The sequence below is a fragment of the Dipodomys spectabilis genome, unplaced genomic scaffold, assembly GCF_019054845.1.
Source record: "Dipodomys spectabilis isolate Male_0828 unplaced genomic scaffold, ASM1905484v1 ptg000069l, whole genome shotgun sequence".
NCBI classification, from domain to species: Eukaryota; Metazoa; Chordata; class Mammalia; order Rodentia; family Heteromyidae; genus Dipodomys; species Dipodomys spectabilis.
Window position 1 is genome coordinate 6,351,231 of NW_024870746.1, and position 14,025 is coordinate 6,365,255.

Below are 14,025 nucleotides of genomic sequence, written 5' to 3' on the forward strand. Positions count from 1 at the left end.
CCTGGAGGATTTCCTTGGCTGTGAGATTCTGGTGAGAGGAGGGAGGGGGCTACTGTCTCCTCTGCCTCACTCACAGCCCAAGTCTGAAGTCAAAGGTGGAAGATAAGCGATCTGTCCTCTCGCTGGTCCTTAGAACTAGGTAAGGATTCCAAGATACACAGTACAGGCCCTCTGGAATCTTAGAACAGGGTGAGGAATTCCAGGGCTACAGAACCTAGGGACATCTCCTGGAGACAGCCAGGCATTAGGTCCCCAGGAGCCATATCCAAAGCCATGATGGAGGAGCCCAGCAGGGCACGGGCCCTGGTCCGAAGTGTGGGCGGCTTTACCCTGGGCTTGTCCTTGGCCACAATGTATGGGCTTCTGGAGCTCCTGGTGGAGGGGCATAGCCCCTGGGCCTGTCTGGTGGGCACTGTTGCCTTGGCAATCTTTCTTAGCCTGGGTATGGGATTCTCCCGTCAGGCCCGAGTCTCTGTCTTCCTGCTGCTTCCCCAGGCCTTCTCCCGTGAGTCTGGCACCCCCTGGGAAGGGCAGGGACATAGGGGGCTCTGTGTAAGGCACTGGCTGCTATCTTCGGGCTGTCACACATTCCCCCGTTCCCCACCCCTCCAGGACATGGCCGGACACTGCTGTTGTTGGCTGCCTTTGGGTTGGTGCTACAAGGGCCTTGTGCCAACACTCTGCGCAACTTTACTCGGGCCAGTGAGGCTGTGGCCTGTGGGGCTGAGCTGGCCCTGAACCAGACTGTTGAAATACTAGAGCGGGCCAGGCAGCCCCTTGTCAGTAAGTTCCCCACCCCCATCTCCTCTGGCCCCTGGTCTCTAGCATCTGAATGATCTACAGCCCTTTAGCCTCATTCCTCTGTTGAAACTGTGTCCTATCCTCAAAAGTATCTAGGCCTGAACAGAAACTTCTTGGCTCAGCTAAACCTTCTTAGCCCTGTCCCCTGGCCACCTCCACTGCCAAACTAGCCACCTCCACAAGCCAAGCATCCAGGATCCCCACCTCCCAGCAGCTAGCCTCCTCTCCACACCAGATGAGAACTAGCTTCTAGAGTGGGAGGCCCCAAAGAACAGCTGCCCCTTGTCCCTCAGGTGCCCTGAGCAAGATTAAAGCTCTTGCCCAGAAGGCCAAAGTGGTGGCCGACCGGGTCCGCAAGTTTTTCCGGTCCATCATGGACGGAGTGAAGCACGTAGGTAAGCATGTTAGCACATCTGGGAGGTCAGCATGCACCCAATCTCTTCACCCTTGCTCCTGTCCAGGCTTGCTTGGGGGCCTTTCTTGGGCTCTGACTAATGTCCATTGAATACAGCACAGCTGGTCCCTGACCACAGGCCTCTACAATTCTGGTTGGAGTTCCTCAAGTCCTTGAGAGAGGCTGGGGGACTTCTGCCTTGGATCCCAGCCCCACACCTGTCCTCAGCCAGGGCCCTGCGGAATGTGTGGTACTGGCTCCTTCACATTGGCGATGTGTGCAACGCAGAGATGGGTAACCCTTACATGAAATGCACTCACGTGTTTGATGATGCCAAGGACAACTGCATGACAGCCATACCGAGAGCCGACTACCTGTGTCACGTGTTCACGCCCTTCAAAGTGGTGCTCTGTGGACTTGCCAGCTGTAAGAAAGCAAGGAGCTTCCTGGCAGGGAGGAGTGAACATGAGGTGTTGGAGAAGGTGGGAGTGGAATTTGGGGCTCAGCCAGGAGAGTAGGCCCAGGAGACAAGGGGTATAATGCATATGGAACCTCGAATGTGGGCTCAGTCTTGGGGGTGGGGTGAGGAATAAGGAGAAGCCAGTGCTGGGGGTGGGGCATTAACTAGAGGCTAAAGGTTCCTTTGTTGTTGTTGATGGTGGTGGTGGTGGTCATGGGGCTTGAACTCTGAGCCTGGGCTCTGTCCCTGAGCAGTTCAGCTCAAAGCGAGTGTTCTACCGCTTGAGCTACAGCACTGCTTCCGGTTTTCTGGTGGTTAATTGGAGATAAGAGTCTCACGGACCTTCCAGACTTTCCTGTCCAGGCTGGCTTTGAACTGTGATCCTCAGATCTCAGCCTCCTGAGTAGCTAGGATTATAGGCGTGAGCCACCAGCACCCAGCGAGGCTAAAGATCCTGAGCAAATGCTAGAGGCTGATAGGTAACACAAAGAACATGTAGAAGGTCCAGAAGGATGAGGGTCCCTGGAAGTAGGAGTGGCAGACCATGCCTCTGCCCCTCCTTCTGACATCAGCTCCACTGACTCTCAGTAATCCAGGTGTTCTGCATCATCCCTGAGTCCATCCAACCCTTCCTGCGCAAGGTCATCGGTACCCGTGAGTTACCTCCTCCCTGGCCCTGGCCACACAGTGCTGTCTCTCATCCTGGTATGGCCATTGCCAGTTTGAGGCTTCCAGTCCATACATGAAAAACCCAACAGCTAGAAAGGCCTGGATACCGGCCAATCTCTACACAGCATGGATTGGGAAACTGAGGCCCAGAGAGGGGGAAGTCTTCATCAAAGCCAGATGTCAGAGGAGGAGTTGGGAACAGATTTTGTAGTGGGGGTTGGTCTAGTGCTGGGTGCTCTGTACATATGACACAGATATGTGGGGGGCTTCACACCTTCCTGGTCCACCACAGGTCTGAGCCCTGGGGATTCTGGCTAATCTGTGTGGGGACAATCCCTATTCCTGGGCAGCCATGCTCTCTTAAATTTGCTCCCATCTGCTCTGGACCTGCTGGCTGCAGCTCTGAGGCGGCTGATTAACCGGGTGCGGAAGGAGTTTGAATTCAACATGACCTCCACCCACTACTTCTCAGTGGATCTCAATGCCTCCCGAAGCCTGTCCCAAGTGGCTGTAGATCTCCACGAGGCTGTCAGCCTGAAGGTGCACGGTTTCCGGGAGGTCCTGTCTCTGATGGGCTACACCATGCCTCTGTTGCTGACGTTTCTCTACCTCCAGTGAGGGGCTGTGGGGGCCATTGCGGGAGAGCTGGGATGCAGGACTGGGTGGTTCACAGCATCTTAGGAGGCTGAGGAAGGTAGGTAGGACAGACTGGGGTGCCCAGTAGGTCTGCTCATGGGTGCCGAGGGACCTCTTGTACACCCCTATCCTCTAGAGCTCTGTGTTACCGGTATTTCTACCTGAACCGGGACAGTTTTGACAACATCTACATCACCAGGCGCTTCCTGCATATGGAGACCGCCCGGTCTATTTCAGGACTGCCCACAGTGCTGCCCCTCAGTGCTCACGAGGCTAGACGCTACATCCGGCCAAGTAAGGGCCTAGAGGACAGGGCCTCTCCCAAACCTATGGCCCCAACTCCCAGTCCGAAGCACAGGCAGGGCTCTGGCTGACGGGAGGGGGCAGGGCCAGAGGGAGGAGAAACAACTTGTGCTTAAGGCCAAGGGGGAAACTGAGCCCTGGTCTAGGAAGGGCAAGGAAAGGCCCAGATGGGAAATCTGGGGGCATCCTGAATACCAGGACCACAGTGAGGTGAGGCCTGGCAGGAGTGGATGTGGAAAGAGGAAGGTAAAGTTGGAAAGGCTTTCTGAGGTCAAGAAATGTGAAAATACTAAGTACTAAGTCCAGAGTACTCCTCCAGAGAGGAGGATTACCTGTGAGGTGGGAAGCAGGAGAGAAAGGAGGGGTCCGGGAGCCTGAGATGAGTACCACAGCCATGATAAGTCCTACACCTCTGATATGGAGCCCCCCTCCTGTAGAACGCTTCCCACCCTTGCCAAAAGTCCTCACAGCCTCTTTCCTTTCCATCTTCCAGATGAGCAAACAGGCCCAGGAGCTGGGGTCTGGTGGGTAGGAGAATTGGGGAGCATGCTCTTAACCACTCACCCCTACAGACTCCATCCACCTGTCCCGAGTGGAGAGGATATTGTGCCTACTGGACATGTTTAACCTCATACGCCACATCATCCTTGTGATATTCCTGGTCTTTTTGGACTATGCTGTCTTCTGGGTGCTGGACCTGGCCCGGTACCAGCTTCAGGGGGAGATTGTGGCTCGAAGTGAGTACCTGTACCTCCCCCTGTGCCTCTGCAGGCGATCCTCCTGTTCTTGGGCTCTTCCTCCTGGAGTCTCTTCCTCTTTCTCATCCTCTGTGTGTGTGTGTGTGTGTGTGTATGTGTGTGCACATGTGTGCGCACATACACACATGCATGCACATGTGTTGGGGTATGGAAGGGAACTATCTGAATGTCCCATGTCACCACCACGCACCCTGTCCATATCTAGTAATACTTGTATCCAGGTCAAGGTCAAACTCTCAGTTGGATTGGCTTTGGTTCAAACACAGGCCTTTGTCAAAAGTGGTGCTTTAATCAAATTGCTAACCTCTCAGAGCTCATCTGAACAATGGGATAACCATGGTCACTCTCTGGGTCACTGTAAGAAATCCATGAAGCTGTGTGCCTTGAGTACCTACTAGACTGCTGACTGAAACTGTGCCACAGTCTAGGAAAATAACATACCTGAATCTATGTGCAAGAAGTCAGACTAAAGAGGAAGAGAGGGTGAGAGAGAGAGAGAGAGAGAGAAAGACAGAGACAGAGAGACAGAGAGAGAGAGAGACAGACAGAGATAGAGAGACAGAGAGAGAGAAAGTTGTGACAGGAAAAATAAAAAGAAGAAGGGAAGGAGAGAAAGACCTAAGGCTAAAACAATAATAACCCATTTTGCCCAGTATCTGTTACACAGTCAGCACTTAGCCATTGCTTTAAACTAAATGCTTCTGCCCATTGTCAGTGGCTCATACCAGTAGCTACTCAAGAGGCTGAGGTCTCAGAATCATGGTTAAAAGCCAGCCCGGGCAGGAAAATCTGTGAGACGCTTATCTTTAATTAACCAGCAAAAAGTGAAAGCTGAAAAGTGGAGTTAGAAGCAAAGCTCAAGTGGTAGAGTACCAGCAGAGCAAGCAAGCCAAGGGAACTTAAGGCCCTGAGTTCAAAGCCCAGTACCACCAGAAACAAACAGCTGGGCTGGGCACTGGTGCTCATGCCTGTAATCCTAGCTACTCAGAAGGCTGAGATCTAAGGATCGAGGTTCAGAGCTAGCTTGGGCAGGAAAGTCTGTGAGACTCTCATATCCAATAAACTACCAAAAAAGCCAGAAGTGAAGCTGTGGCTGAAGTAGTAGAGTGTTATCCTTGAACAAAAGAAGCTCAAAGACAATGCCCCAAACTCAGGACCAACACAAAAACAAATAATAAATGCTTCTCTTTAGGCTTTCTCTCCACAGTAGGGCAGAGACCACCGGCCATGTACCCCTCACACAGTATCTCTATGTCAGGTCCTGTGGTAGTGTCTGTCACAGTGGAAGGGAGTGGCTATACGGGGAATATTTACCGTGACCTGGTGTCAGCCTTCAATGTCCTGCAACAAGGCAACATCACGGTCTTATCCCAGCGCTGCCACCTGCACCCCTCAGAGCCGGACTTCAACAGTTACATAGTCATAGGTACTCACCACACTCAGGGGCCCAGGGTTGGGAGTAGGGGAAGGGGGGAAGGCAGGTCAGGGTTGTGGCTGCTACTTTGTCCCACTGGCAATATTTACTGTACCTGCTGTGTGCGCCCCCCCCGCCCAGGTATTATGTATGGCCTATGCTTCTTCGTCACTCTGTTTGGCAGCTATGTCAGCCGGCTGCGGCGGGTCATCTGTGCTTCTTACTACCCATCCCGGGAGCAGGTGAGGGCTCTAAAGCTAGCTAATCCCTACCTCCAAATGAGGAGAAGAGACTAAGCTAGTGGGTAACTGTCTTGGCTTTAGGTGCCTGGCAGCCCCAGTACTCTTGCTTCTGGAAGACCTCCAAAGCAGGTGATCTGAACTGGCTGGCTTGTAGGTCTCTGGGCCCTAGATGGGGCTGGAAGAAATGGTATCATTTGGGGCAGAGCTTGTCTTCAAGGTTTTGGTAAAATGGGAAACTGTTGGCATCTCACAGTGGAGATGGAAACTAGTTTATTGATTGGCTACTGCCTGCATGCTGTTCTACAAGAATGCCAAGATGAACATTCTGGAGCTCATTCTTTAACTAAGCTCCACACTTTGTATGGGTGTGTGTGTGTGTGTGTGTGTGCTGGTACTGGGATTTGAACTCAGAGCATGGGTGCTGTCCCTCAGCTTTTTCTGCTCAAGATTAGCACTCTACCACTTGAACCATACCTTAACATCTGGCTTTTTGCTGGTTGACTGGCCATAAGAGGACTTTCCTACCAAGGCTGGATTTGAACTGCAATCTTCAAATCTCTGCACTGGCTCCCAGCATGCACACACTTTTAATGAGATTCTTTATTTATTTATTTATTTATTTTCCATTTCTGGGGTTTAAACTCAGCTCCTGGGCACTGTCCCTGAGCTTCTTTTGCTCAAGGCTAGCACTCTACCACTTGAGCCACAGCATCACTTCCAGCTTTTTCTGTTTATGTGGTACTGAGGAATCGAACCCAGGGTTTCATGCATGCTAGGCAAGCACTCTACCACTACGCCACATTCCCAGTCCCTTAATGAGGTAATTTAAAAGGAGCTTTTATTAAAGAATGAGTTAAGGGCCATGGAAAACCAGAAGAGGGTTCCAGCTGGGGAAGGCCTCCCAGAGGAAGGAGAATTTTGGCCAAAACTAGGATTAAAGGCAGAGTGGTGATGGCCAAGGAGGACATGGCAGGTAGATAAAACAGAAAATGCCATTTATCTGGGAGATAGAGATCAAGAAGATCAGGTTTGAAGCCAGCCCTGGCAAAAGTTAGTAAGACTCCATCTCTACAAACAAGTTGAACATGGTGCTGTTGAGCACATCGAACCTATAGGTAAGAGGATCTTAGTTCATACTAAGAGTATAAGACTCTACCTGAGAGGCTGGGAAGGTGGCTCAGCGGTAGAGCTCTTGCCTTGTATGCCTGAGGCCCTGGGTTTGATTCCTAAGCACCACATAAGCAAAAAGAGAAAAGCCGGAAGTGGTGCTGTGGCTCAAGTGGTAGAGCGCTAGCCTTGAGCTGAAGAGCTGAGGGACAGCACCCAGGCCAGAGTTCAGGCCCCACGACCGGACCCAAAAAAAAAAAAAGGCCCTACCTGAAAAATAACTAAACCACAAAGGCCTGGTGGGCTTGCAAGTGATAGAGGGCACAAGGCTCTGAGTTCAAGTTCCAGTACAGAGAGAGAGACAGACAGACAGACAGAAAGACAGACAGACAGGTATTGAGAGAGAAAGAGAGAAGTAAATAAACAAAAAACAAAGAAAAAAAGAAAGAGGCAGAGAAAACAACATACAGGATCAAAGAGAACCCTACCTATCACTGGTCTCCCTACGTCAGGAAAGGATCTCTTACCTCTACAACTTACTTCTGAGCCGCCGAACCAACCTGTTGGCCACAGTGCAGCGAGCAGTGAAGCGACGGGATGCTGACCAGGGCCACCTGAGTGTCCTCCAGGTGCTGGCTATCCGGTGTGTCCACTGTACTTTTCTATAAGACTGGGTTGAGAGTGAACTGAAGAAGGGCCAGAAGTCAGAATAGATCCCTTTCCCAGTGACTCTGTACAGAATGCCCATTCCTGTCCTTGGAGGGAGAATTGAGAGTGAAAATTCTTTGTGGGCCACTGGTGGCTCACACCTGTAATCCTAGCTACTCAAGAGGCTGAGATCTGAGGATGTCAATTGAAAGCTAGCCTGGACAGGAAAAGCTGTGAGATTCTTCTTTCCAATTAACCATCCCAAATCTGGAAGTGGAATTGTGGCCAATATGGTAGAATGCTAGTCTTGAGTGCAAAAGCTAAGAGACGTGGGTGCCCAAGGCCCTGAGAAGTTCAAGCCTAGAGCCCAAAAACATAAGAGAGAGGAGGGAGAAACTTCTTCAGAGTAGGGAGTGGCAGGAGGAAGTACAGGGCAATAGAAATAAAAACTGTTGAAGCTGCAGTCAGAGATGGAGATTAGACTGCAGGAAGACTTCCCCATCATTCAGAGGTTGGGCTACCCAGGCTGAGCTTCTGTGACTCCTCTCCTCAGGTGCCCCTTTCTAAGGCCATTTCTCAGCAAATTTCAGCTGCATCAAGCCCAGTGCTTGGGCTGTGGGAAGACAGAAGTTGAAGGGGACCTGGAGAACTTGGTGTCCTGTAGTACTCCAGGCTGCCGAGGTGAGACCCTGGCTCAATGGGCCTCTCTTGCTGGGACTTGCCTCCTCCTACTTCTCTTGTATCCTACCTCTTGAATCGCCTTCATTACTATGCATGTTTTCATCTACATAGAAGCCATGGGCAGATCACGTTCTCCAAGCTCTCCTTGATTCTCCTGGGTGTGCACAAAATTCATATGCAACAGACATTACAGTTGTGCCTTAGTATACACGCTTGACAAGGATGACCCTCCAGAGTGGGTCCCTGAGGCAGGGGCTGGAAACCAGGGAGCACAGTGGGGTGGGTGAGTTCAAAGTCACCTCCCTCCTTGGCTTCCTCTAGGTCTCTACTGCTACACCTGCTTCCGCCTCCTGGAGAACACCTGTACCCTGTGTGCATCTCCCCTCTCCACCCTGGGGAACCTGGATGTGGAACTGTGAGTCTCTCAGTGGTAGTGGGAAGGCTGGAGTCTGTGGGGACAGTGGGAATCCCCAACCTTCTTCCAGGACATCTGTGGACAACTGAGATGTGAGGCTTCTCCAGGGACTCTAGTGAGGAGGAAGGTCCCCAACTACAGCTGGCTACAGATGAAAGAAGGGACCCTGAGCAGGAGCCGATTCTCCAGGAACAGCTGCAAGAAGCACTAGACAGGAACCTCTCTGAGGAGTCTACCACTGAGGCCAGGTGAGCAAGAAGCAGATGCAGGTTGGGTCTAGGAACTGGGAACGTGTTCCGTTGTATTTACCATAGGCTTCCTGGTGCCTGAACCTCTGCTAGGACTAGAAATGAGTGTGGGTGGGCAATTGAGGCTTGCCAGGTGCCTGCACCTCTGCCTGTGGAAGCTCACCTCTGTGTGATGGGGAAGAGTGACATCACGCAGACAGTGTGGGAACACCCCAATAAAGGAGTAACATAGCTGGGCACTGGTGGCTCACACCTGTAATCCCAGCTGCTTAGGAGACTGAGATCTGAGGATCATAGTTCAAAGCAATCTCAGTAGGAAATCTGAGACTTTTAAAAAAAAATCTCCAATTAACTACCAAAAAGCCTGAAGTGAAGGTGTAGCTCAAGTGGTAGGGTGCTAGTCTTGAGCAAAAAGGCTCAGGGATGGGGCTGGGAAGGTGGTTCAGTGGTACAGCGCTTGCCTTGCATGCCTGAGGCCCTGGGTTCGATTCCTCAGCACCACATAAGCAGAAAAAGCCGGAAGTGGCACTGAGGCTAGACTTGAGCTGAAGAGCTGAAGGACAGCACCCAGGCCCAGAGTTCAGGCCCCACGACCGGCCCCCCCCCCCCCCAAAAAAAGAAAAAGGCTCAGGGACAGCACCCAGGCCCAGAGTTCAGGCCCCACGACCGGACCCCCCCCCCCCCCCCCAAAAAAGAAAAAGGCTCAGGGACAGCACCCAGGCCCTGAATTCAAGCCCCAACAAACAAACAAAAAAGCAGCATAATTGGGATGAGGTTATATTAATGAATGCTTCAAAGCAAAGGTGAAAAAAGAGCTGGCTTTTGGGGCAAGCTGGTGGTTTGTTACATTAAGTGGAGGAAAGCATGCACGTATGAGTTTGGAGAATGTGAAACATTCAGAAAGGTAAATAAAGCCAAGTGGGGAGTATGTGTATGTGTTGGTCTGGATGGGACCTCAGAGAATGTTGGGAGCTGAGTTGGAAGTCTAAATGAGGAGAGATGGACAAGGACCTCACTTGCTACTTGAAGATCTTAGGTTGTTTAGTGACATGATCATATTTGTCTTTTTTTTTTTTTTTGCCAGACATGGGCTACCATGAACTCTGGGCCTGGGCGCTGTCCCTCAGCTCTTCAGCTCAAGGCTAGAGCTCTACCACTTGGCTACAGCGCCACTTCCGGCTTTTCTGCTTATGTGGTGCTGAGGAATCGAACCCAGGGCCTCATACATCATGCATGCAAGGCAAGCGCTTTACCACTGAGCCACCTTCCCAGCCCCCCATATTTGTCTTTTAAGACTATAAGCTAGCTGGGCTCCAGTGGCTCACACCTGTAATCCTAGCTACTCAGAAGTCTGAAATCTGAGGACTGCTGGTTCGAAGCCAGCCAGGACAGAAAAGTCTGAGACGCTTATTACTAATAAACTACTCAGAAAAAGCTGAAAGTGGCCCTGTGGCTCAAGTGGCAGATCAACAGCCTTGAGCCCAAAGAGGCTCAGGGACAGTGCCCAGACTCTGAGTTCAAGCACCAGGACTGGCAGGGAAAAAAAAAGAAAAGAAAAGAAAAAAGAAAAAGCTCTGGGGCAGCACCAGGCCCCTGAGTTTAAGGTTTGAGGGTGTGATTCAGTGGTAGACAGCATGTTTGTATATGAAGATCCTGGGCTTGATTCCTAGCACCACCAAAAAGAAGAGGGAGAAGGCAGCAGAGTAGAGGTTAGACAATTAAATCCAGAAAAAGTTGGTGTTGGTGAAGATGGAGATAGTAAGAATGAGTGGGATCTGTGATTGTTTGGGGGCAGGTGTTAAGGCAGGCTCTGGAGAGAGAGGACTGGCCCAGTGAGAGATCCATGATGTGTCTGTAGGGCATCCAGCTGGAAAGCTGCCCAGCAGGGCTCTGGGTTGGAGGTGTCTGTTTTGAGATTGTTGGTATATGGAGTAAGAGAGGGTGAGCTTGACCATCTTGATAGGGTGGAAGAACATGGCAAGAGAGGAGACAGAAATATAATTTTGAGGAGCTCAATAACAAACCTAAGAAAGGATAGGTTCGAAAACAGGAAAAAGCCTGGGCACTGGTAGCTCACACCTGTAATCTCAGGAGGCTGAGATCTGAGGATTGAGATTCAAATCCAGCCCAGACTGGAAAGTCCATGAGACTCTCATCTCCAGTTAGCCACCAAAAAAGCAGGAGCTATGGCACTAGCTTTGGGGGAAAAAAAGCTCAGCAATAGAGCCCAGACCCCAAATTCAAGCCTCAGGACCAATACACACACACACACACACGCACACACACACACACACACACACACACACACACACACACACGCACGCACGCACGCACGCACGCACGCACACATTGTAGGAAAGCCAAGTACACTGAGAGAAGGTGAAATGATAGGGACTGAAGTCTGGCCATTGAACCTTGTTGAGATCATTGCTGCAGGAACATCAAGGCATTAGGAAAGCCAAAACCAGATCATGATGGGTTGAAGAGTGCTAGAGAGGACTCAGAAACAGGCACAAGGCTTCTGCACCACTATCATCAGAAGTCTGAAAATTCCTTTACTATAACCATTGTAGTTATGAATAAGAAGCATTTTATTTTTTTAGATAAAGTCTCACTGTGTAGCCTAACTTGGTCTCAAAGTATAGATCTTCCTGCCTCTGCCTCTCAAGTATTAGGATTATAGGTGTATACATAGGCACCTAGCTCAAAAACAGGAAGCTTGATGGAAAAAGTTAGCTTCATGACTTGGAATGTGACTCAGTGATAAAGCACTTGGCTAGCTTGCTTGAGGTCATGGGTTCGATTCCCAGCACCACCACTAAGAAATAAATAAATAAAAGCACTTCACACATGACAGTAACTTGTATAAAGGGACTCAGCACTAATTAATATTTCTTTCTTTTTTTTTTTTTTCTGTCGGTTGTGGGGCCTGCGCTATGGGCTTGAGCGCTGTCCCTCAGCTCTTCAGCTCAAGGCTAGCCCTCTACCACTTGAGCTACAACACCACTTTGGTTTTCTGGTGGTTTATTGGAGATAAAGAGTTTCATGGATTTTCCTGCCTGGGCTGGCTTTGAACCTCGATCCTCAGATCTCAGCCTCCTGAGTAGCTAGGATTACAGGCGTGAGCCACCAGCACCCGGCTCACTAATTGATATTTCTATATCCAAGTACAGAAAGAGCTGTGAGTTTAGGAAGTGGAAAAGAGAGAATACTGAAGGTGAGATGGGTTCTAGGCCAGGTAGAAGAGTTTCAGGCTTAGCTGAGGCAGAGGAGAGTGGCAGTCCCTCTCCTCAGAACTGAGCCTGCTCTTCCCTGATGGCCTCTTTTCTCTGGGGAGTAGGAGGCAAGGGCACTTATTGAGAGAGCAAAGGGGATGGCTGGGAGTGGCATGAGGATTTCAAGGAGTGGGTGGTGGCAGCTGAAATACCTGCCTTAGGGAGTGTGCAAAGAAGCTGACTGGGGAGTTTAAGAGATATCCAGGTAGAGTTAAAGGCTCAGGTGATGTTGAAAACTGTAGCCTGTAATGAGTGCTCTAGTGGGCTGGTTTTGGTTTACTCTGGCAAATGTTTAAGCCATGAATAGACTTCAATGGTTAAAGGCTTTTTCTGAGTGGGCCAGGGGAAAGATACTTTTTAGGAGACAGTAGATATGTTCAGAAAAAGAATGTCTTAAGGTATTGGTCTTGGAGAAGACCAGGAGTTGAGGAGTTAAGGGCCTAGGGGGCAGTCTGGAGATTCTATCCTCATAAGTAAGATGTTAGAGCAGGGGCAGTGGCCAGGAGGAAGAGCTGGCAGGATAGGAGGGCCTCAGAGAATGGGCAATGGCCAAGGGATATCTCGGGATATCTGAGTGGGAGCAGAGGTGAAGGTTATCAGGGCCAAGGAGGTTATGACGGGGAGGAGAGTTAGGTTTCCCCGTGAGGAGGCTACGGGACCACACAAGCAGCCAGCAGCTATGGTTGGCCTCTTGGGTGGAGATGACAAGGTATTCAGGATGCCTAACTGTCCTAGTGCCAGTGACGGAGATGCTGTGGCAGCCAGCTTTGAAAACAAAACAAAATAAAACAAAAACCCAAAACAAACAAACCCTATAGGCCAGCTGCGTTTGAGAATAAGCTGCCTGCATTTGGGAGGACTACAAAAGAAAACTGTCCAGTGAGCACATTCCAGTGTGAGCTGTGGAGGACATGAATGAGATGAATGGCTGAAGGGAAGGCAAAGTTTTCTGTGAGAGTTTCCAGAGGGTCCAGTACAATTAAAAGCTGGATATTGGTGGCTCACATCTGTAATCCTAGCTACTCAGGAGGCTAAGCTCTGAGGATCAAGGTTTCTTTCTTTCTTTTTGCCAGTTTTGGGGCTTAAACTCTGGGCCTGGGCTTGCTCCCTCGGCTCTTCAGCTCAAGGCAAGCACTCTACCACTTGAGCCACAGCACCACTTCCGGGTTTCTGGTGGTTTCTTGGAGATAAGAGTCTTCCGGACTTTCCTGCCCAGGCTGGCTTTGAACTGTGATCCTCAGTTCTCGGCCTCCTTAGTAGCTAGGATTATAGGTGTGAGCCACTGGTACCCAGCAGGATCAAGGTTTAAAGCCAGCTTGGGCAGACAAACCTGAGAGATTATCTCCAATTAACGAGCAAAAAAACAAAAGCGGAGGTTTGACTCCAGTGGTAGAGCACCAGCCTTGAGCAAAAAGCTAAGGGAGAGTACTCTGGCCTTGAGTTTAAGCCCCAGTATTGGTACAAAACAGGTTAAAAAAAAAAAAAAGAACAAAAACCACAACTGGTTCTGTCAGGGAGCAGCTGAAGCTTGGGCAGGGATGACTGCTATGGCTGCTAGAGGTTCTGCCCTTCCTGGCTATGTGGTCTTAGGAAAGTCTGTCCCCCATAACTGTCCCTCAGCAGCAGCCTAAAGTCAGAAGATATTTCCATGCACAGATGGGTCATTAACTAGAAGAACTGGCTGGTTACAACCAGGAGCCGGGCTTGAACAGATGAGACAGGACCAGGGGCAGGCAGGCACCTGTGAAAACAGAATGTAGGAGACAAGGGCTGCTCTCCCCCTCTTCTCCCTAGCGACTTGGATGAGAAGACTCTGAGACAGGAGTATCCACAGCAGGTCCTACCTGAAGCCCATCAGTCGGCTGAGTCTCTCGTCCTGGAAGAGCAATTCTCAGATAATTTCTGAGGTGGTCCCTCAGAAATCTTCTGCCTCCAAAGTAGACTTCTCAGGAGCCTCAAAGTCCTGTCACCTCC

The 14,025-nt window shown here is 50.5% G+C and overlaps 1 protein-coding gene across 1 annotated transcript; it reads left to right on the forward strand.

The window, feature by feature from the left end:
* The first annotated feature begins 276 nt into the window (after window positions 1–276).
* Window positions 277–13,969, forward strand: Dcst2 (DC-STAMP domain containing 2). Its single transcript, XM_042681497.1, has 15 exons — window positions 277–505; window positions 613–783; window positions 1,095–1,196; window positions 1,424–1,621; window positions 2,244–2,309; window positions 2,725–2,938; window positions 3,097–3,254; window positions 3,836–4,000; window positions 5,280–5,447; window positions 5,577–5,677; window positions 7,297–7,427; window positions 7,986–8,113; window positions 8,435–8,528; window positions 8,636–8,776; window positions 13,846–13,969. Exons 1-15 carry the CDS (start codon window positions 277–279, stop codon window positions 13,955–13,957), a joined length of 2,178 nt encoding a protein of 725 aa, XP_042537431.1. The 3' UTR covers window positions 13,958–13,969.
* Window positions 13,970–14,025: the final 56 nt, after the last annotated feature.